At 40.6% G+C, this 21,354-nt stretch overlaps 2 protein-coding genes across 2 annotated transcripts in view; one reads left to right on the top strand and one right to left on the bottom strand.

Annotated features, from left to right (window-relative positions):
• Window positions 1-559: 559 nt before the first annotated feature.
• On the bottom strand, window positions 560-13,025 carry cdc40 (cell division cycle 40 homolog (S. cerevisiae)). The gene is made up of 15 exons (XM_060883731.1): window positions 12,832-13,025; window positions 12,438-12,524; window positions 12,051-12,180; window positions 11,529-11,615; window positions 11,306-11,445; window positions 11,117-11,213; window positions 10,484-10,623; window positions 8,919-8,993; window positions 7,537-7,582; window positions 6,873-6,974; window positions 6,532-6,647; window positions 5,955-6,088; window positions 2,790-2,866; window positions 1,782-1,926; window positions 560-1,091 (listed from the first exon to the last, which is right to left on the bottom strand). Exons 1-15 carry the CDS (start codon window positions 13,015-13,017, stop codon window positions 914-916), a joined length of 1,740 nt encoding a protein of 579 aa, XP_060739714.1. The 5' UTR covers window positions 13,018-13,025; the 3' UTR covers window positions 560-913.
• Window positions 13,026-13,653: 628 nt separating this feature from the next.
• Window positions 13,654-21,354, top strand: part of wasf1 (WASP family member 1) — a 70,152-nt gene continuing 62,451 nt past the window's right edge. The window contains exon 1 of the mRNA XM_060884101.1: window positions 13,654-13,997. The gene's annotated coding sequence lies outside the window, so the exon portion shown is untranslated. The remainder of the gene's footprint in view (window positions 13,998-21,354) is intronic.

Raw genomic sequence — 21,354 nt, 5'->3', positions numbered from 1 at the left:
GAATTTTTCTAATCACTGTGTTATCGCATAGTGTTAAGGTCTGAGGAACGTTGTGGAGGTTGAGACGTCAACTTCTCTAAGTGTTTCACAGAGTTTCCTTAGTTGAACCGGTTCATGTTTTCGGTTAGTTGTACGTGTGAGTGTGTGAGTGTGTGTGTGAGTCTATAGGGATGTTCCAGCTCATTAAACTTTAAGGAGCCTGGTATAAATGTTTCTCTTTGTTTAATAAAAATCTCAGGATGAGTTCACCTTCTGACGGTCTGCTCAATACGCTGGTGTCAGAAGAGCTTGTAGATCTACATACTGATTCCTTTAGAACAGCTTTGATACGTCGTTTGCGTCAACATTATTTTCTTAACTTTAATACCGAGATATTTCATAAGTTTGACGTCCTGTGCAGCACAGTAGGAAAGTATGAAATACATTCTGTGCTTTCGGAAACAATGTTTTCCTCAAATGGTTTCCTATAGATTGCAGTTTATGAGTATGTTTGGGTTGGATTTATTACTTAACACTTAAAGTCTAGTATAAAAATATTACACGACGACTTGAGGGAAAATAGGTACAAAATGTTTTATTATGTTCAGAAAGAGACGCCGTGTAGCTGAAGGGAAATTCGGAGATGACGTAAAAGTGTTCCCAAGCACGAGCGGTAACGCTAAAATGAATAAGAATCACATAAAAGTCTCCTCATCCGCCACTTCTCTGAAATGCGAGGGGAAGAAAACAAGCAACCGACAAATCAGGGCTGGATACCAGTCCGTGAACTTGATACGAAACTCAAACCAAATGCCGTGATCACAAACCCGGAATTAACAACTAACCTCAGCACAAAGATGGAAGAAGCAATAAAAGATCACATCAGCTGAGCAAAAAAAAAAAAAAAAAAAAGTGTCGTCCCGGTATTTCCATTTCAGTCCCAGAGTTTGATCTGTCCGTCCCAGCCGCAGGTGATGACCTTGGAGGTCTCGTGTGGATGCCAGATTGCGCTGATGCACACTTTGTCGTGTGCTTTGATTCGGTGGTACAGTTTAGTGGTCTTCCAGTCCCAGACATTCAGCTTCCCATCTGCATCCCCAGACACCACGTAACTACAGAGAGAAAATAAATCTATTATTATTATTACAGAACATCACATGATATCTGCTAGAATCAGCTTATTAAATAACTGGGACAAGAAACTGTGTTACTGGGTTTTAAAACAGACACAGAGTTTGTCCTTCTTAAACATTTCAAGTATAACATCGATATAATTACTGATGCTATTTTCATTATCTCTATGTTTGGACTCTCAGAGCAAAAAATGGACACATTCTGAGGACAGAACACTGCACATGTCTCAGTAACTGTGTGTGTTTTCTTTCTCTTTATTATCGTCATTAAGAGGCCGATGAGGGAAAGTCTATTTATAGCTGCTATAACGTAAACGATCCGAGGAACTGACTAGATTTACGGGTCTATTTTATAGCAGTGTTGCACGATTGAAAGGCTTTAGTGAAGATTTCCTCCAAAGACTTCAGAACCTCTTCATTTTTTTTCTTGCTTTATTGCTAGAGATTTAATTAAAAAATGAAAACATTTTTGGCCATCGTTCAATACATAATTATTATATATTTTTTAATAATTAATTTATTTTGAGACATCTCTGGAGCCTGCCTGGAGTCACGCTGGGGCAGATTCAACTGATTGTACATTATATAAAAAGGCAGACACTTTCTGGAATATCTGCTCTTTCCCCACTTACTAAATTCCCCTCCATTCCATCAGAAGTAAAGTTTTACCTCATATCAGGAGAGAAGTCCACCTGACACGCGTATCCGGCCACCATGTGACCCTTGAAGACCTTCTTCTTGTTCAGCCTGAATCGGTTCTGCGCCCCAAAGATTAGGATCTGATTATCCATGGACTGACAAGCCAGCCACTTCCCTGTGGAAATAAAAAGAACGTGATTTGTTAGAATAATCTTAAAGTGTAGGGTTTTGTTATCATCTATAAGTTTTGAAGACTAAACAATAAGCTTAAAAAAAAAAAAAAAAGACATTTTGATTAAAGGTGGGGTCTCCGTTGTTTGAGAAACGCTTCAGAAAACTGAGTCGGGATGACAAACTAAACAAAAACTAAAGTGTAGCCAATGAGCAGAAAGGGGCGTGTCTTGTCAGTATGGGCGGAGAGAGTGTTCAGTGCGCATGTGTGACATTATCAGAAAGCGGTTTTAACATTGACATGGAGGATAAAAACAAAGAAAGAAAGCGAAGAAAGGCTTACGATAAGGCAAGAAGTAGGACCCATGTTAATATAGGATCAGCTTTCCAGCACTGGAGAGAACTGAAGAAGCAAGAAGGCCTGCGATGGGACGCTGAGGTCTCTTTTTTCCTTCTCGATAGGTGAGTAACGTTGGTTTTGCTTTGTTACACAGAACTAATATATGCCTTTGTCCTTTACATGATTATGCTTGTGTGTCATTTTTGCTTGTTTGTTTATCTGCAATCGTATTGTTCTTCCCTTCAGCTATGATAAAGACACATTTCTTTCCATTAGTTGCCTGGGTTACGTACGTATGTGTGGGGCGGAGCTATCAATACAGGGGTGGGACCCATTTGGGTTAGGGGCGTGTTTGTTTTGGTGATTTCAAATGTCAACATTGGCTTTCAAACAACGGAGACCCTGCCTTTAAGAGATTTGGATTGAATCTCAGAACGCTTAAATTTATCTATTGAAAGGACGCTCTGGTTCTACTGGTTCCTTATTTCTTTAGCTCGTGAAGCAACGTTAAGGACAAACACACTCACCGTTGGGGGACAGGGTCACTGCAGGCATCGAATGCATACTGGGCTCTGCGATGTATTTGAAGTCCACAGGAATATCCCTGGAAAAAAAAATTCAAGAACGTGTAACAGATACAAATGAAGCACTCCTGGTTTTAGAAGGTGGTCAGTTCATGGGCTATTAGACCATAACAGTACAGAGGAACCATAATGCCAGATGAGCAGGTACCGGAGTTCTTTTACTTATATACGAGTAGTGTTAAGACGTTGCTCCAGCACAGGCCTCAGAAATAAACGGCAGTAATGTTCAGGTGAGATTTTTTTTCTCCTTGTGCTGTTACACTGCCAGCTCTGATTGAGTTCTTCCACTAAGCTCCACTTAGTACAAGTCTTTTGGTTTGTTCTTCCTCCCAATTTTCTCCACAGATTTTTCCCAATTCCCATTCATTATGCAGATCTGCCCCAAGAAATGAGAGCCAGCAGCTGAGGCAGCTCAAGGCCAGCACATGCTACCTCTGAGACCTGGGAATCCAGTGGCACTATTTTTTTTCCCTCCAAATTCCTGCTCATATAGCAGCACATGGTAGACCAACACTGCACTAATGAAACATCTGCCCTCTTCCATGAAACATCTGCCCTCTTCCATGAAACATCTGCCCTCTTCCATGAAACATCTGCCCTCTTCCATGAAACATCTGCCCTCTTCCATGAAACATCTGCCCTCCTCTATGAAAGGAAATATTTACCATATTAAAAACCCCACATGCCCTCTTAATGAAATCATCTGCTGAAGAACATCATTCTTCCCACGCAGAGAGTTTGACCAATTTTGTTCCCGATGGACGTCAGTGGTGCCAGGACATGAACTCAAGCAAGCGACTTGTTACAAGATCCATGTTTTCTTGTTAAGAATGAAGCATGTTGCTCTTTTTCTGCTGAGGGCATTTAGAGCTGAGATACAGAGCGATATGGACAAAAACATCTGCTATACTTACATCAAGTCACCTATTCAGTTAAACAGCCTCATCTAACTGTGGAGTGCTAGATGTCTAATGACTTGTAATTAAAAACATCTAAGCCCATTATCTTTCTGTCTGGGAGTCTGTTCTTAATGAATCTGCTCATTAATTAATAACAGTAAACAATAACCAGTTCTTTCTGTCTATACAGAAGGGAATGGAAAAGTCTGATGTGTAGTTTCAAGTGATTTAACAATCATCAGTGATGGAAAACACATACACACTTGCTCGCTCCCTCTCCAGCTCTCAGCCCTCCCGCTCCCTCTCTCGCTCCCCCTCTCGCTCTCGCACCCTCTCTCTCTCCCTGTCTCTGGCTCATTCTCTCTTGCTCCCCCTCTCGCTCCCCCTCTCGCTCTCTCTCGCACCCTCCCTCTCGCACCCTCCCTCTCTCCCCCTCCCTGTCTCTCCCTCTCTGTCTCTCCCTGTCTCTCCCTCTCTGTCTCCCCCTCCCTGTCTCTCCCCCTCCCTGTCTCTCCCTCTCTGTCTCTCCCTCCCTGTCTCTCCCTCCCTGTCTCTCCCTCCCTGTCTCTCCCTCCCTGTCTCTCTCTCGCTCTCTCGCCCCCTCTCTCGCCCCCTCTCTCGCTCTCGCCCCCTCTCTCTCCACACACATCTGGAATGTATAAACCAACTCAGGGAAAGCAGCCTAAAAACTGGGCCGTCGCTGAAACCTGAGCGACGTCAGACACAAAACACCCAAAATAAAATCAGAACAGATCGGAGGAGATATGACTTTCTTCAGTCTCTAAACATGATTCTCTGATTTGCTCGTCTTATTATCTGCCCTCTCCTCACTCTCTTTCTCTCACTGCTTCCCCATTTTGTTCCGTTCATTGCATATTTTCATCAGCTTCCTGGCTTTTGAGCTCTTTAATCCGTCCATACAAGTAGGCCTGAGGGATAAAAAAAACCTACAATGTGTGTGTGTGTGTGTGGAGTAAAAGTGCTTGGTGCTTGGTGAGCGTTCCAGCTCCCACCCCGCTGACTAAATGTCCCTGTGCACTGAGGAGACCTGCCAAATCCAGCTATCACATCAGCTACTGATCAAGAGCGAACAAACCTGCATAAACAACCTCAACAAAAGCCCAACAAGGTAACGTGAGCCTCAGCTGGAGAGTGGAAGCCCCGATCAGGTCGAATCACCAAACTGACACGTTACATCTGCGAGCTCATGATTAGCTTCACAAGCTGCTGGCACAGAGCTTTCAGTCTGGAGCCAATTGAAATTAAAAACAGCTACGGCGGACGGATAGAGGCTGAAATCCGAGGATGTGATACAAGGACACCAGGCGCTTGCTGAATGATCCGTGGTGTCTGTAGAAGGCCAAACCATCAGAGGCGACATCACTGAGGTTAATCAAGTAGCTGCAGTTCAGTAAGCGTGAAAAGTTCAGGTGTCTTTCTACAGTGCTTTCAGAAATGAGCACAAACCCGACGCATACAAAAGCCGCCTGGATTTAATAAAATCTTTTATTAAATACATTTTTTACTAATGATCGTCATCACACTTTAAACCACTGATAGCTAGGGTTTAATTAAAAAAATGTATCACATTTATTTTTAAATAACTAAAACCAAGCTCAAGCTCGCGAATGTATTTTATTATGCATTTTAATTCATATTTATTTATTTCTTTAATTAGTAATTAAAATAAATACATTTAAAAAAAAAATTCTAGACGTTCTAGACTATTTCAGGCTTTATCTAAGAAAATACCCAGAAACAAAATAAAACATAAACCAGTGCAATAAATAAGCAATATATTAAATGTAGCTTCATTTTTAGTAATAATTCACATGCTGCAGAAGCTTATAGCATACAGATGGATGGAGTCCTACAGAACCGTCTGCTAGTTTTTTTTATCTGTTCACTTCCTGCCTCGTTACGATCCAAAAACGAGTCTTTGACCCGGGACCTTCCTCGTTGGACAATCCTCTCGCACCATTGGTCCATGTTTCCGTCAAATTTATTTAATTTACACCTAAAAAAATGGATCTCTTATCCACATAGCTTTGTGCAGCTGTCTGTTAAAACGAGACAAAGGTCTAGTGTGGAACATTTGTAGACTAATACGATACTTTTTGCTGCTTTCTTACTTTACTTTACCTTCACTGTTTTTTTTTTTGTTTTAATCTTTTTCCAAGTTGCTCTAACTCCAGCTCTGGTAACTTACCATTCCCACACACGCAGGCTCTTATCGTCGGACGTACTGACGAAGCGACGGTTATCGTCCACAAACGTGATGGTGTTGACGGCTCCCAGGTGACGGTCGTATTCCTGAACCACCTCCCCGGAGCGTATGTCCCACTGAGAGGAGAAAAAGGTGAGACAAACAGAAGAGGTGAGTTTCTGCTACATACAATAGCTCACTAAATAGAAACTTCATCTCCCAGTCAGTGACGGATGGACCGTTGCGCCGGAAGTCAGAGACGAAAAGACTCAGAAAGTATAAAAAGAAAAAAGTTAGAGGTCAGTGATGTCTCAGTCGGGATTATTTGTTCTCGACACATTTACGTTGCTGCTGTTCTTGTGGTTTATGGATAGCTCTGCAAAGCCCCGTGTGACTCTGTGTACACTTCAGTACGCTCCTCTTTCTTTATAGAGGAAACCACAGAGTGTGAAATAAGGTCTTGTCTTGAGATTTACTGACGGGAGTTAATACCTTGGACGTGTGTGCGCGCTATACTACAAAGCTGGAAGTTAAGGACACCTCGGCAGGCAATATTTCAGCCTCTTAGACACACACAAACCTGCACTATCTTCTTGTCCGACATGCCAGCTACAAACAGGCTTTGCTTTTCTTCGTCTGGGTTGAACTTCACGCAGTAGGGCACTTTTCTGTTAGTGAACCTCGAGATGCACTGACCTGCAAAAAAACAGAAAGTGACACTTTAGGCTTCTAAATTTGTTTCTTTCTTTTTTAAGCATGCAATATAGGGACCCCTATATACTGTAATAATCTCCTAACAAGGCTTGTATAATGAGACGGTTTGGCTCCTCCTGCTGGTGGAGCAGAAAGCAGGACACACTCAATGTTTGAAGCTAGGCAAGAAACAAAAACATTTATTTATTTACTTATTTTTCAACTCACCTGTCTCCGTGTCCCACAGTTTGAGATAGCGATCGTATGCGGCGCTGAGAAACTGGGTACCGGAGTTGTTGAAGCAGATATCGCGTACGGCTTTACTGTGACCTGAAGGAGACGGAAACGAAGAGAAATAACGATTAGCGAAGGATAAAGAGAGCGACGACATTAAGCCATTATGTTTATGGAAGGAGTCTCTGGATTCAGTGCGTATTTTAAACGTTGTTATAAATAAATATCAAATATTATTAAAAAAATAAATAATAAAAAAAAATAATATAAATATGTTCGGTCATAGATTCAAATTTATTTGGATATCTGCTGTGGTATATATGAAGATTAACACCGGTACATTATAAACAATAAGCTGGTGCTAACGGCGCTCCGGGATTCACACAACAATAACCGTGTTGTCTTTTATTCTTGTATCTCCTATAACACGTTCTCGTAATTACAGCCATGTAACGGAAACTGGAGCTGAAGTTTTAACAGCAGCTCGGCTCGTCCCTATTATAAGTGACCTACATATGAGCCGCTGTTGCTGGAATCCACTATAATGTGGTTGTGTTACAACAAACAGAACGTGAATCTGTCTGAAGAGGCGCCAATTTCAGTCGTTTCAGCTCTAACAAACAAACCCTGTACGGAAATAGGGAAAGTTGGACCTTACCGATAAACGTCCGTAAACATCTGCGGTCGCCGTACACCTCCCATAACTACACATGGGGAAGAAAGGAAGAGGGTGTTAAGAACAGAGTGACAAAGTGGAATTTATGTATATAGTTAGATGAATGGCTGGATATACATACAGTACATATATCCATATACGGATGGATGTCTAGTTAGATAGATGGATGGATGGATTGATATACATCTATCTATCCTTCTATCCAGCCACCCATCTAACTGTCCATCCGTTTATCTATCTATCCTTCTATAAAGCCACCCATCTAACTAGCAAACTATCTATCCATTCATCCATCCATCTGTCGGTCTATCTACCCATCCATCCATCTGTCCATCAATCCATCTGTCCATCTATCCATCCATCCATCCATCCATTTATCCAATCCATCCATCCATCCATCCATCCATTTATCCAATCCATCCATCCATCTGTCCAGCTATCCATCCTTCCATCCATCTATCCATTTATCCATCCATCCATCCATCCATTTACCCATCCAGCCAGCCATCCATTTATCCATCTAGCCATCCATCCATTTATCCTTCTAGCCATCCATCCATTTATCCAACTATCTATCCCACTATCCATCCATCCATCTGTTCATTTATCCATCTGTCTATACATTCCTTTGTCTATCCATCCATCCATCCATCCATCCATCCATCCACAGATGTCTTGTTATATAGAGAGAAAGATAGATAGATAGATAGATAAATAGATAGATAGATAGATAGATAGGTAGAGAGAAAAATGGATAGATAGATAGATAGATAGATAGATAGATAGATAGATAGATAGATAGATAGATAGATTAATTAGTCATAAAGCTGAAGCACTAATCTACAGAGAGAAATAAAGTTACACCGTTTCGTTTATATTCCTAGATTTGTTTTTTCATAAACCATAAAGTCAGCAGGTCTGCAGTGTTTTGTTTAGTTTAGGTATTTCAAGAGCTTTTAATATATGGACAAGTGTAGAAGATGTAGAAAATGATGCCCCATTTCCAGTAAAGGGCATAAGAGCATTGTCTAAAAAACACTAAAGTTTAGTCCGGCGTGTGTGTGTGTGTGTGTGTGTGTGTGTGTGTGTATATATATATATATATATAAATAATATGAGAAGTAAGCAGTAAACTCAGGGTCAGTAACTACATGCTTGGGTTACACAGAGGAGATATATATATATATCTCCTCTGTGTAACCCAAGCATGTAGTTACTGACCCTGAGTTTACTGCTTACTTCTCATATTAAATACTTACGCAAAGAGAGCAGGTTATGTATAGCAATAGTCTGCCTAAGGAGAAACGCAGAATTGTGTAATGTACTCCGGTGTTCTTGTGAGAACTGTGTGGAAAATAACAAACCTTAATCTTACAGTCCATAGAGCTGGAGAGCAGCAGGTGGCCAGATGCAGGAAAGAGACGAATAGCGCTGACACCCTGTGAACATGAACAAAGATGAAGCTTAAACCTCAGGAAAATAACAAGTGTCATTCTGCATTATTGTGTCATAAGTATGTGAACACTAGAGAGACACTCATTTATAATTAGCTGATGCGCTTCGTATGCGTCAAGGTCGTAGATCAGTCTCAAACACTCTTTTACCTGGACACACTCTCAAATAAGTAATACTGTAGACAAAGCATTGGACACAGAGCTGCTCCTTCTCTCTCTACTGCCATTACATTACAAACAGCCATCAAACACACAGATCGCTCATTTTCTTTTGGCATCATATATATAATGCTGACAGTGTGAGAAATTTTAGGGAAAGGTCAAGCTAAAAATATCTTTCTAAGGCAGAACAACTCATGCAATTACACAATCACACAATGTGGCATGTTGCAGGAGTGTGAAAAAAACTTGAAAAGGTCAAGAGCGTCAGTTAGTTTAATCCAGAATGGAGGGAAAATGTTATAGCTGCCAGACAAGGTGGCCTGAGTAGTTGAGAAAGTGCTGATCTGCAGGAATTTCTACACAGAGTGGCCACTAGGGGTCAGATGATCACGCACGGATCGGTTTGAATATCAAATGATCGCTCTTTACAACCGCAGTGAGCAGAAAAACTTCTCAGAATGCAGTGAATTCTGAGGCAGATGGACTACGACTGCAGAAGACCAAATCGTATTCCACTGTTTCCCGGAAGCTCGACAGATAGATATATCCAGAAATTTAGCCATCATCCATCATTCCATCCCTCATCCATTCATGCATCAATATATCTATCTACAGATGGATAGATAGATAGATACCCATCCATCTATCCATTCAGCCACCCAGTTAACTATCCATCTATCTACCTATCTATCCATCCAGCCACCCATCTAACTATGCATCCATCTAACTATCCATCCATCCATCCTTCCAACTATCCATCCATCCTTCCAACTATCCATCCATCCTTCCAACTATCCATCCATCCTTCCAACTATCCATCCATCCTTCCAACTATCCATCCATCCTTCCAACTATCCATCCATCCTTCCAACTATCCATCCATCCTTCCAACTATCCATCCAACTATACATCCATCCATCCCTCTACCCAACTCTCCGTCCATCCATCGTTCCATCCATCCAGCCATATTTGGACAGATATCTAGTTAGATGGGAAGATATACTGATTAGTGATACAGTTGAAGCAGTAATGGCCACTTCCCAAGAGCCAAAAGGGTGAACACAGAGTGAATACTTATCCTGAAGAAAAAAAAAAAGAATAAAACCCTGACCAGCCAGAAAGAAACTCAAATACCATCTACAATGAAGAACAAATCAATATTTCTGTCTTTATTCGAAGCCCAGCTTTCACTGGGATTAGAAAGACAGGTGTTAAAATAGACCTAAAAATAAATAAAATAAATAAACAGTTAAACTGTTAGTGATTTTAATCTTATTCCACGTTGTTGATCTTAAACCCCGATCCCTCCTCACCTTGGTGTGTCCGGTCCAGACGTGCAGCTGCTTTTTGGGCAGGTAGCATTTGTCAGGGATGTCTGCTGAGCGCAGGTTAATACCCACATCCTGAGGAATGTGCAGGTAAGAACGGCCCTGGTAATCGTATGCATCTTTAACTGCAAAGTAACAGGAAAAATAAATAAAGATAAATATTACATAGCGGAACTGGGGGAGTTTATTTAACGTGGCCGTTCTGTTCTATCAATAACTTTGATAAATAATAAATAAATAAATAATAAATTTGTTCACTTTTACGTTGAAACACCAAGGAATTTAGAAGTAAAGACACGTTCCTAGACACGTCAACGAGTGACATAGACTAACGTATGTAAATCTTGGCGTCAAAAACGTGTGATGCTGTCTGCCCTCTTTCACATACACAAGCTCACAGATACTCGATTGACTAGAGCCGCTGTGATTGACATGAGAAATAAGGAGCAAGCCCCTCCCCCCTCCTATTCAGGATAATTTTTATTTACCCGTTACATCCTGGCTGATTTAAAGCAAATCAGCTTGTTTGCACAATATGGCTGACCTGTAATATTTTTCAGCATATGTTCAACTTTATTATCTAACAGAAACATCACGAAAAAGAAATACTCTTCTCACCATGCAGGATGGTCTTCTCCTCTGCAGGAGCCTCTTCCTCATTTTTGCCTTTCTTCTGCCTCTTGGCTGTGATTTCATCCAACTCCTTCTGTTCCTCCTGCCATGAAAAAAAATCCCGCAGAATTACACAGAAATCCTACAAAACAAACCAACCAAGCGCTACAAAAGAAGCTTGTCGTTACAGCTGACCTCTGAGGGTTTAGCGACGTCTTTTTCGTCCTGATATTTAGCCCAGGGTCCCAAGAAGCTATCGATTTCTGAGGCATCACCTCCTTTTACTTTCTTCCTCTTCTCCGTCTTTTTGGGGCCCGTTTCGAAAACAGTTTGCCCTGAGGAGATCCAAATAAAGGTGTTCGCCGACACTGTTGTTCATCGTAACACATAAAAGACACAATGTCACTAGACACTTTACCTTTGTGTTTCTCCGCCTCGTCCACTGCTCCCACGTAACTGTTTGACGAAATCTGATTGGTGTCTACGGAGGGGTCCAAGGCGTAGCCTGTAAAACACAGTGGAGATCATAATTAAAAATGAATGAACAAAGGGTGTGACAACTGAACATGACTAGATTTGTATACACTCGCAGTGTTATCTAATCAGCCAATCGTATCACATCAGCGCTGCGTATATAATCACGCAGGTGTGGACCAGCGGTTTCAGGTAGAAATCTCATTGATTTTGATCGTGGCCTGATTGTTAGTAACAGTGTTTGAGTATTTGTGTGAATGCTGAACTCATGGAATTTTCACACACAACAGTCTCTCTAGATCTTTCGTACTCTGAAGTGTTTTATCAGCTCTTTGCTAACCGACACACACGATAATGTCAGATTTATTCATACGCCACTCCTGCACAAGACAGAATAACGACATCATGTAAGGAATGAATCGTTTAGTTATTTAAATGTCAGGATTCCGTCATGCACGACCCATACCAAAGGTAGAAAACGTCCTCCGTTGTTGTTCAAACATAAAGTCGTTGACATGGGCAGGTTCGGCGTATCCTGACAGCATGTTCCTGGGTGCAGCCATTTGTTGAGTTTTAAAAGGATTAACAGGTCCAAACTGTAAAACAAGGTGTTAATGTGACAGGATTATTGCATTACTCCTGGCATTTTCTAAACATTTGACTTTTACTTGGCTCATCTCTGCAGTCACACACTCTCGCTTTCCCTTCATCTCATATCTCATGAGCATGTGATAAATACACACACACACACACACACACACACACACACACAAAAGCAATACATTTTATAGTTCTATAGTTTACAACATAGTTCTAAAGCTCGGTTTGCACTCGACAGACCCACAGATCTCACCTCAGGAGCAAACATGGTTTCGTAGGTAGGATTGTAGCTGATTTCCTTGAGAGACGGATCCAGATGTGTTCCTGTCTCAACGTCTTCCTGAAACACAAGTAACAGCAGGATAAAACATGACGAAGTTGCCATGGAGACCTAGTTAAGCTGTGAAGGTTGTGGACGTTTAGTTAGTTATAGATAACTAGCAACACGGCTAACTATCTAACTAGCTACACAACCTTTATTAGACCTCATGTCATAATTCCACTGGAGGCCTAGAAATACATGTAAACATCAAATACGTGTCGGTTACTGATACATAGACTTTCATGCCAATAAGATAATTTACTAAGAGACTTGTAGCATTTAGCATGTAGCATTTAGCATGTAGCTAGCCGGCAAGCTAACTTACCTTTACAGCGACTTCAGGCGCAGAATTAAGAGCTAAACTTGTAGGTTTTCCAGATTTCAAAGGCTGAAGATGTGCGAGTGCATCTGGATCGACTTCTTCTTTATTTGTTTTAGACTCGGGCTCGTTTTCTGAATCTGAATCTGAATCACTGCCGTACGCAACGAGGGAACCGACCAGTGCCGCCATCTTCGATGTTGTTGTCTAAGGGTCCTGTACGAGCGATAGATAGCGTCGTCTGTATTATAGAATCAGAAAATATTGTAGCTCAAACCCGGTGTTCAGTAAAAAAAAATGACTGTTTTATTTGTTGTGTTTGATATATTATTTTAAAAAAACACCACCAAATGACTTTGAAATGTGTCGTAATTCTTATGTAACTTCTAGGACCTTGGAGGGCTGTCCTTGTATAGACTTGTGCCTAAAGAGTAATATTAAGAATTAATTATCAGGGAAAAAAATAATCCTTATCAGCATAAAAAATAAAATAATTATCTTTTTATTGGCTACATATTCGGTGTCTTTTGAAATATTGGACAATTATGAGTCTGAAATATCTAAAGAAATGATAATTTTCATTATAAAATCATTATATTCAGTGTCGCTTATGTCTTTATGTCTTAAAAGCAATCATAATACAGGAGAATGGAAATGTAAATAACTTTGAATGTTAAGAATTGACTTTTTTTTAATGCATTGTAAGGTTTTAAAGGACCCGTAACTTATTATTGAAAGACTCCTGATTGTAGAGTCGGTTATGTGGAGGCGGGACTTGTGGTTTGTGGACCAATCACGTAAGGCGTCTTGATTATGGGCGGGGTTTCAGTCGTGAAGGCGCTCCAACAATAGAAAGCAGACAGAGGTGGATTCACATGGATTATAAGAGCGTTGCAACCTCGTAAAGCTTTCGTTTTACATGCAGAAGGACGTTTGTGTCGATTAGCGTGATTCCTGATACGGTTGAGATCTTGTCCTGTAGGTGAATGTGTGGGATCTGTTTCAGATGAATGCTGGGATTCATCTCTGACATCCACGAGCTGCGTTTCAGCAGTGAGCAGAAGTCCTTAGAGTGGAATAGGAACTGCAGGAAAAGTGACCAGGAATACAGGGATACAGGGATACCCACACAGCCCAGAGGAGGATGGAAAAATAAACAGAAGTGTTTATAGGTATGTTTTATATATATATATATTTCTCTTTCTCTCCATACTAAGACATTGTCCATAGTGCTCCAGGCATTTTGGAAGGTTTCTTCTGACATGCTTATCATTTTGGAAAAATGCATGAAATCCGTGAATAAATGCATTGCATTGTGTAAATAATTTCGAGCTGGACGGCTCAGGTAAGGCTACACCGACCTGAGCACGAGCGCGTGACAGGTGTGGGTTAAATTATGCATGTATCCCAGACAGAATAGCTTTCAATACATGGAGAGCTTTTTATGGTGTGTGTATGTATATATATGTTTTTTAGTGTGTGTGTGTGTGTGTGTGTGTGTGTATGTATATATATGTTTTTTAGTGTGCGTGTGTGTGTGTTTGAAATATTAAGCAAAAAATATATTTGGGCACTATAGAAACAGAATACTCAGCTGTTTTATAAATATATTTTTATTGTTGTTTATTAATAATATTATTATTATTATTATTATTATTATTATGTATTTTTTCTCTGCTGTATATTTTGCAATCCTGGGTCACACTATATACATTTTATTATTATTTATTATTTGTTTATTTCGTTTTCCCAGAGTTTGATTAAGCTAGCGTGTCTTGCAATGCAGAGGGAGGAACGATTCCCCACATCTGCTGACTGCTGAGCGCTCTCTCTCTCTCTCTCTCTCTCTCTCTCTTTCCCTCTCTCGCTCTCTCTCTTTCCCTCTCTCTCTCTCTTTCCCTCCCTCTCTCTCATTCTCTCTTTCCCTCTCTCTCATTCTCTCTCTCTCTCTCTCTCTCTCTCTCTCTCTCTCTCTCTCTCTCTCTCTCTCTCTCATTCTCTCTTTCCCTCTCTCTCTCTCTTTCTCATTCTCTTTCCCTCACTCTCTCTCCCCCTCTCTCTCTTTCTCATTCTCTTTCTCATTCTCTTTCTCATTCTCTTTCCCTCTCTTTCCCTCTCTCTCCCCCCTCTCCGTCTCTCTCTTTCTGCCTCCGTCTCTCTCTTTCTGCCACCCCCCCCATGGTGTGGAATGCCAGGATCTCCTTTTCTTACACTCGGTCCATGTTTTCCATCCAAACACCGAGTTAACTCGCACCGAAATGTCAGTTTGACAGATTAAAATAAGCATCTCGTTAGAGCAAGCATCTCAAATATTTTGCTTTAGAGGTGTTGGAGCAGGGCTGTACTAATCTGTAGGCTGTTGTAATCCTGACTGATTTATCTGCAAATATGTACATACTACAACCTCTGGATGTAGGAAAGGGTTATTTATATAGTTTGGTTTTTTAATTTGAAGTAGAATGGTCTCCATGATGCTTCGGTTTTAAGGGGGAAGGGAAGCAAATCATTGGGAATCTCTGGCTGTGAAACCTGAGACTGCTAAAAGTATGGAGGAAAAACGCAGCAACTCGGGGTGACTGTTCGTGTTTCTGATCAGAATCTTAAGGAAAATTGTTTGAAGCTCTGAATCTATCCTCTATTACTGTATTCAAGCTGTGATAAATAACAGATTCGAACACAATACGTTTTACTCCGCTGTAGCTGTGTACATTATCTGGCTACTACGTCCAACACTCTCGGAAATTAAAGTACAGAAGAACTAAACCTTGCCTCTGAGGTAGTACTATGACCCTGACATGTTTTATAGCTTTGTAAGCAATTTTCTGTCTTTTTTTTTACCTCAGAAACTCCTTAAATAAACCTGAGTTAGCGCTTCATGAAGTGAATGTATATTTTGAAAGGTTTCCAGGTAAAACCCATTAAAGATATAATAATAATATCACCACCACAGCAACAAGAAGGAAAAACAAAATGTATATTTTGGTACATTTTTGTCTGAGAGTGTGTGAGGTTCAGTATAAACAAAATGCACACATCCAAAGCAAAATCTGTACATTTAGTGACCAAACTTTCCACAAAGTGCCTATAGGAAAGTATATCGACATGATATTTAATACATTTGTTTACATGTGTGATCTGTGTTACTCCAACACGAACACTCAGCCACTTTTTAGGAAGCGCTGTATCCTGGTTCCTTGTCCTGTGAACACTGGGTGTGATGTTTCACATTTATTAACTCCTTCACACCTGGGGGCAATTGCTCTTCGTCTGGCATCACGCTGTATGATTTATCAGTCGGATTTTACTGTTAAAGACACAATCACACGGCGTAAAGGATAATCATTTTGGATGAGATTTGATGCCAAACGTGGCACAATATATCTGATTTAGCGCCATAATTAGTCAACAGCGATAGGAAATCTAACAACAGGAGGCCGGTGTAGCATTACATTACTCTCACAGGACGGCTACGAATACGGTCATGCCGATACCGCAAACACCGTAAACAAAACCTACAGGATTTATGGGGTTCATTGAATTGTGGCAACAGAGGAAAAATAGTGTGTAATGTATGTCATCTCACAGTTATATCATGACATCCAGGACAAAAAAGGATGGAAAAAATGAAGTGGATGAATTACGTCATTATGAATTAGATGAATTAGATATTACATGGATTTTTTTATGTTACAGTTTATTATGGAATTCATGCTGGATTCAACTCGCTCAATGTGAAAGAAACAATCAATCATTAAAAAGTCAGCTGGAATCCGTGTAGTGGCATTTGTGTGATTCTGGAAGGAGGGAGGAAATGGAAGAAACCTGGAAGCCCAGAAACACAGCAGAGACAGTAACAAGAGGGTCAGGATGGAATTGTGGATCCTCAAACTATCAAGATGTCCACCGTTCCTGTGGAAAATACACTGTATGTGTTGATTGGATCTAAGAATATATCCTGGGAAATCTTTCTACGTTGTAAAAATGTATTATTTGTAATGTAATAAAGTGCACGGACAACTGCATGGAAAGATTTCCTTGGCAGCGTTGTGACCGCTGATATCTGCTGGTATCTGTTTACAAACTGAATCGATAAGGCTTATGTCTGTTTAACTACAGCACATGCTTTAGCTATGCAGCGAATTGATCAGAGCCTGACGTTTGCTGTCTGAGGAACACGGCACATGCAGTTAGCGACATTTTAACAGGCTGTTAAATCCTTAAGCAAAGGGATTAAAAAAATGATACAAATTTCAAATCACCATGCTTATCTACATATTTGATAGCACTATGAAAATCCACAGTAAATGCTTTAGGTTTATGTGCCGCATATAAATTTGATCTGATACTGAGCATGGACCTGGACCTGGACTGCCTGGAGATACATGAGATTACTATGGATGGTGCCATTTAGAAACCATGAAGATGGCTTTGGACTGCAGTTGATATAATGAGTTTGCACTCAAGCCTCCATCAGTGAACATCGGTGACTTCATGTTAAAGCTAGAATGATTTCCTGTGATCATGTGGTCATAGATGTAAAGCGAAATGATTTATAATAACACTCTCTGGTGTCACCCAGATGAGCATGATATTGCCTTTTGAGTCTTGTGGTTCCTTCATTCATCATATCGTCTCAAAGTTTTTCCTCACCACCAATAGGGATCAATTTCAATTTAAAATTTATAGAGCTTGATATTTCTTGCCATTATCTTCCCTACACAGAACCTTGGTGATGGTGGTGGTGGTGGTGGTGGATATTTCTCAGCCCACGAATGGATTATGTAGAGAGAAAGCCAGCTGTGGGAGTCAGTTAGTAACGATGCCCTCAGCCCTGCTGCAGCTGTTGAGATTTTCGGTTGTTAGAGGTGGCATCCAGAATATCACATGACACCCAAGATACCTTGGAGTGATGCAGAGAGAGAGAGAAAGTGAGAACGTGAGAGAGGGAGAGAATTAGAGAGTGAGTGAGAAAATAAGAGTGAGAAAGTGAGAGAGAAGGAGAGAGCATGAGATTTAGAGAGAGAGAAGGAGAAAATGACTGAGTAAGTGAGAGAGCGAGAATTAAAATGTGAGAGAGCGAGAGAGAGAAAGAACATGAGAGAACGTGTGTGTGTGACACAGAGAGGTGGATACAACATACAAAAATACTCTTATGTTCCTATTGACATTTTATATAATTCAGAAATCTCAATACGGGGCACGGTGGCTTAGTGGTTAGCACGTTCGCCTCACAACTCCAGGGTTGGGGGTTCGATTCCCGCCTCCGGCTTGTGTGTGTGGAGTTTGCATGTTCTCCCCGTGCCTCGGGGGTTTCCTCCGGGTAGTCCGGTTTCCCCCGGTCCAAAGACATGCATGGTAGGTTGATTGGCATCTCTGGAAAAATTGTCCGTAGTGTGTGATTGTGTGAGTGAATGAGAGTGTCCTGCGATGGGTTGGCATTCCGTCAAGGGTGTATCCTGCGTTGATGCCCGGTGACGCCTGAGATAGGCACAGGCTCCCTGTGACCCAAGGTAGTTCGGATAAGCGGTAGAAGATGAATGAATGAAATCTCAATACCACAAGTACATCCTGAGACGTGAAACTTGAGGATCAGTAAATCTATGGCACGTGTGTATGTACGAGTGAGTCGGATTTCCCTTCAGCAGTTTGTGCTGGCGAAGCTAAACTCACACCCAGCGACTTGCTTGCGCTGGCTTGTGCGCCTGTTTGATGGCTTATCGGATTTTCCCTTGTATTTCTGATTAAACATCCGCACCACTGAAACTGCTATGGTAGAAGAAGGGCTGATGTAAGGAAATGCAGCTACAGAAGAAAAGAAAGAAAGAAACGATGATGCACAAACAATGCGAATGTCTCGTGGTGGTTAAGCGTGTCCGAAGTTTTCTGTGTGTCCCAGCTGTTCGGACACTTTACACACAGGCTGCTTTGTTCACTTCTGGTGCACCAGAGACTCCACAAAGCTGCTTCTGTGCTGCAGGAACTTGGTGGTCACTCTGTATGTGTGTGTGTGTGTGTGAGTGTCTGTTGCTGCTGCCAGTGTGGTTGAGAGATAAGTACACTGGCAATGGCTTTGAACCCTTTACTGGCTGTGAACCTGCTCAAATATTGAAATCCGTCGAACTTGTTGAAGTCTCTGAGCGCATCGGTTCTTCACTGACCTTTTAAACACGGTTCTACTATTAAAAACCGTACAGCTTTACTGTACATGCTGGAATATTATAAGCTGACTGAACACACAGGCTTTAATGTATTAAAGAAGGAAGGAAGGAAGGTTTATTGTCATTTTATTGAACATCTCATCAGTGAACATTTGAAGACTTCATCAGGAATGAATTAGTGTTAAGTCTGTAATGATGTCAGAAATGACGCTGACCTGTTGCTCTTGGTTACACAATTCTACTCGACTATAGAGTAGAATGTTGTATAGTTGTAGAAAAGGACATTATTTACATTGACATTATTTTCTGTCCAGTGTCACCCAAATGAGGATGAGGTTCACTTCTGAGTCTGGTTCCTCTCAAGGTTTCTTCCTCATATCATCTCAGGGAGTTTTTCCTCACCATCATCACCTCAGGTTGATCATTAGGGATAAATGTTAGCGATAAATAGTAACTTAATTTGAAACGTTGCAATTTTTAGTCTGTTTCAATACTCCTGTAAAGCTGCTTTGAGACAACGTCACTTATTAAAAGCTCAAGACAAATAAATTGAATTGAATGGAATTTAACATGTGGTATACGAAAGGGAATGAAACTAAGAACCAGGGTAAAAAAAAAATCAACTTAAAAGGAAAAAAAAAACTATAAATGAATACTATAACTGTAAAAATGTCTCTTAGAAGACTAGACCTAGTAACGGTTGGATTATTGTTAAAACGAGCTAACGATGTGATCAGGATTGAAACACAAATAAATCCCATAATACCAGTGTAGGCAATATTTTCTCTAACATGGTAGCGAATGCTCCTGATCATCGAACGCCGAAAGAATAATTATTTCATGTTGTTGCCCAAACATACCACAAGACCTGAGGATACATGACCTAAAGTATTGACTAGCATTTACGCTCAGACGACTGCAGGTCATTGGAGAATGCTAAGTGTCCCAGAGTAATGCAAGTGTGTTAGGAGCTCTCAAATACCAGGGTATTCACTGTATACCAGAAGCTATCAATAGTCCTAAAGTATTGGGACGTATAGGGTTCCTTGGTTGTATTTTAAATCTGGACCATAAATATCACCTGAGCTGTGTCGTAAATTACGTACTACACACTTACACTACGGACTAAGTATCGTCTGAGCGGAACACTAACGTTTTATTATTATTATTATTATTATTATTATTATTATTATTATTATTAAACAAAACTATAAGCCATGTTATAAAACGTTCATCTTGCCCGTTGGCCATCTTGTAGCCCCACCCCTCTGCCGCTACATAAATCAAAGCTGAAAAAGTGCATTAAATGTACATAATTTTTTTATTTGCAAGTCTTGGGACTTTTTACATTCTTTAAATTTCCACCCTGTGTAGCCTCGGATTCCTGACAGAATTGGGTCCCAGCGTGAACGTCTGATGTCGTAGCTCGTCTGTTTCAAAGTTTGGCATGGTGTTTGATTTTAAGATGCTTTTCTGCTCACCACAATTAGATCCTGTGTACCGTAACCTTCATGCCATCCATCCTCTGATGTTCCCCGTCTTTCAAGCCAATGCTCTTAATCTTGATTTTAATCTCGAACCGTGCTGCTGCCTTATGATTGGCTAATTGGATAAAAGAATGAGCATCTGTTCTTTAAATATGTTTCCTATAAGCTTTACTGTATATCTTTAATAATATGATTAAAAAGATCTAGAACTTCCATAGAAGCGCAAATCATTTCCTTTTAATACTTCGTTCTTAAATGTCTATCATCGCCATGAAGGTATATATTTTTACGCACCACAATCTTTTTGTTTCGCGTCTGTTTTATTTTCATGCCGCAATCTCTAATATTTATTTTCTTGTTTTCCTCAATCCTTCATCCTGCTCTCATTCACCCGCTCTCGACTGTAACACGTTTTTCCTTTATCTTCTTTTTTCTCTCTCTTTTTCAAACATCAGTTGGAGTTAATTGAGTGTTCTAAACCCCTGCACCTCGATGTGACTTATTAAAAGTCGAAATGCCTGAAGGTTGTTTCTGCAGTCATGCAGAGAGCCAGTCGACTCATTCACTTCTTTCTTTCTTTCTTTCTTTCTTTCTTTCTTTCTTTCTTTCTTTCTTTCTTTCTTTCTTTCTTTCTTTCTTTCTTTCTTTCTTTCTTTCTTTCTTTCTTTCTTTCTTTCTTTCTTTCTTTCTTTCTTTCTTTCTTTCAAGCAGGATCAGGCTTGGTGTGGGGGAGTTGAGTAAAGTGACTTTAGAAACACTTTAGATATTTATACACCGCTGCCCACGTCCACCATATCTAGCAGTGTTTTTGGTGAAATCCTGTAGTACGTATCAGGAGGTTGTGTGTAAAAGTAAGGAAGGAAGCTTTTTTTTTCACAGCCTTT

Source organism: Tachysurus vachellii, chromosome 12 (assembly GCF_030014155.1).
Source record: "Tachysurus vachellii isolate PV-2020 chromosome 12, HZAU_Pvac_v1, whole genome shotgun sequence".
NCBI lineage: Eukaryota > Metazoa > Chordata > Actinopteri > Siluriformes > Bagridae > Tachysurus > Tachysurus vachellii.
The sequence above is the reverse complement of the archived record's forward strand: the minus strand, read 5'-3'. Positions and strand labels throughout refer to the sequence as shown.

Coding starts and splice junctions, on each gene's coding strand:
- cdc40 (XM_060883731.1), bottom strand. CDS start 13,017: ATGGCGGCACTGGTCGGTTCCCTCGTTGCGTACGGCAGTGATTCAGAT. Junction 10,624..11,116: donor GGAGAAGACCATCCTGCATG/GTGAGAAGAGTA, acceptor GTTACTTTGCAG/TTAAAGATGCATACGATTAC. Junction 2,867..5,954: donor AGCCTGCGTGTGTGGGAATG/GTAAGTTACCAG, acceptor TTTTTTTTCCAG/GGATATTCCTGTGGACTTCA.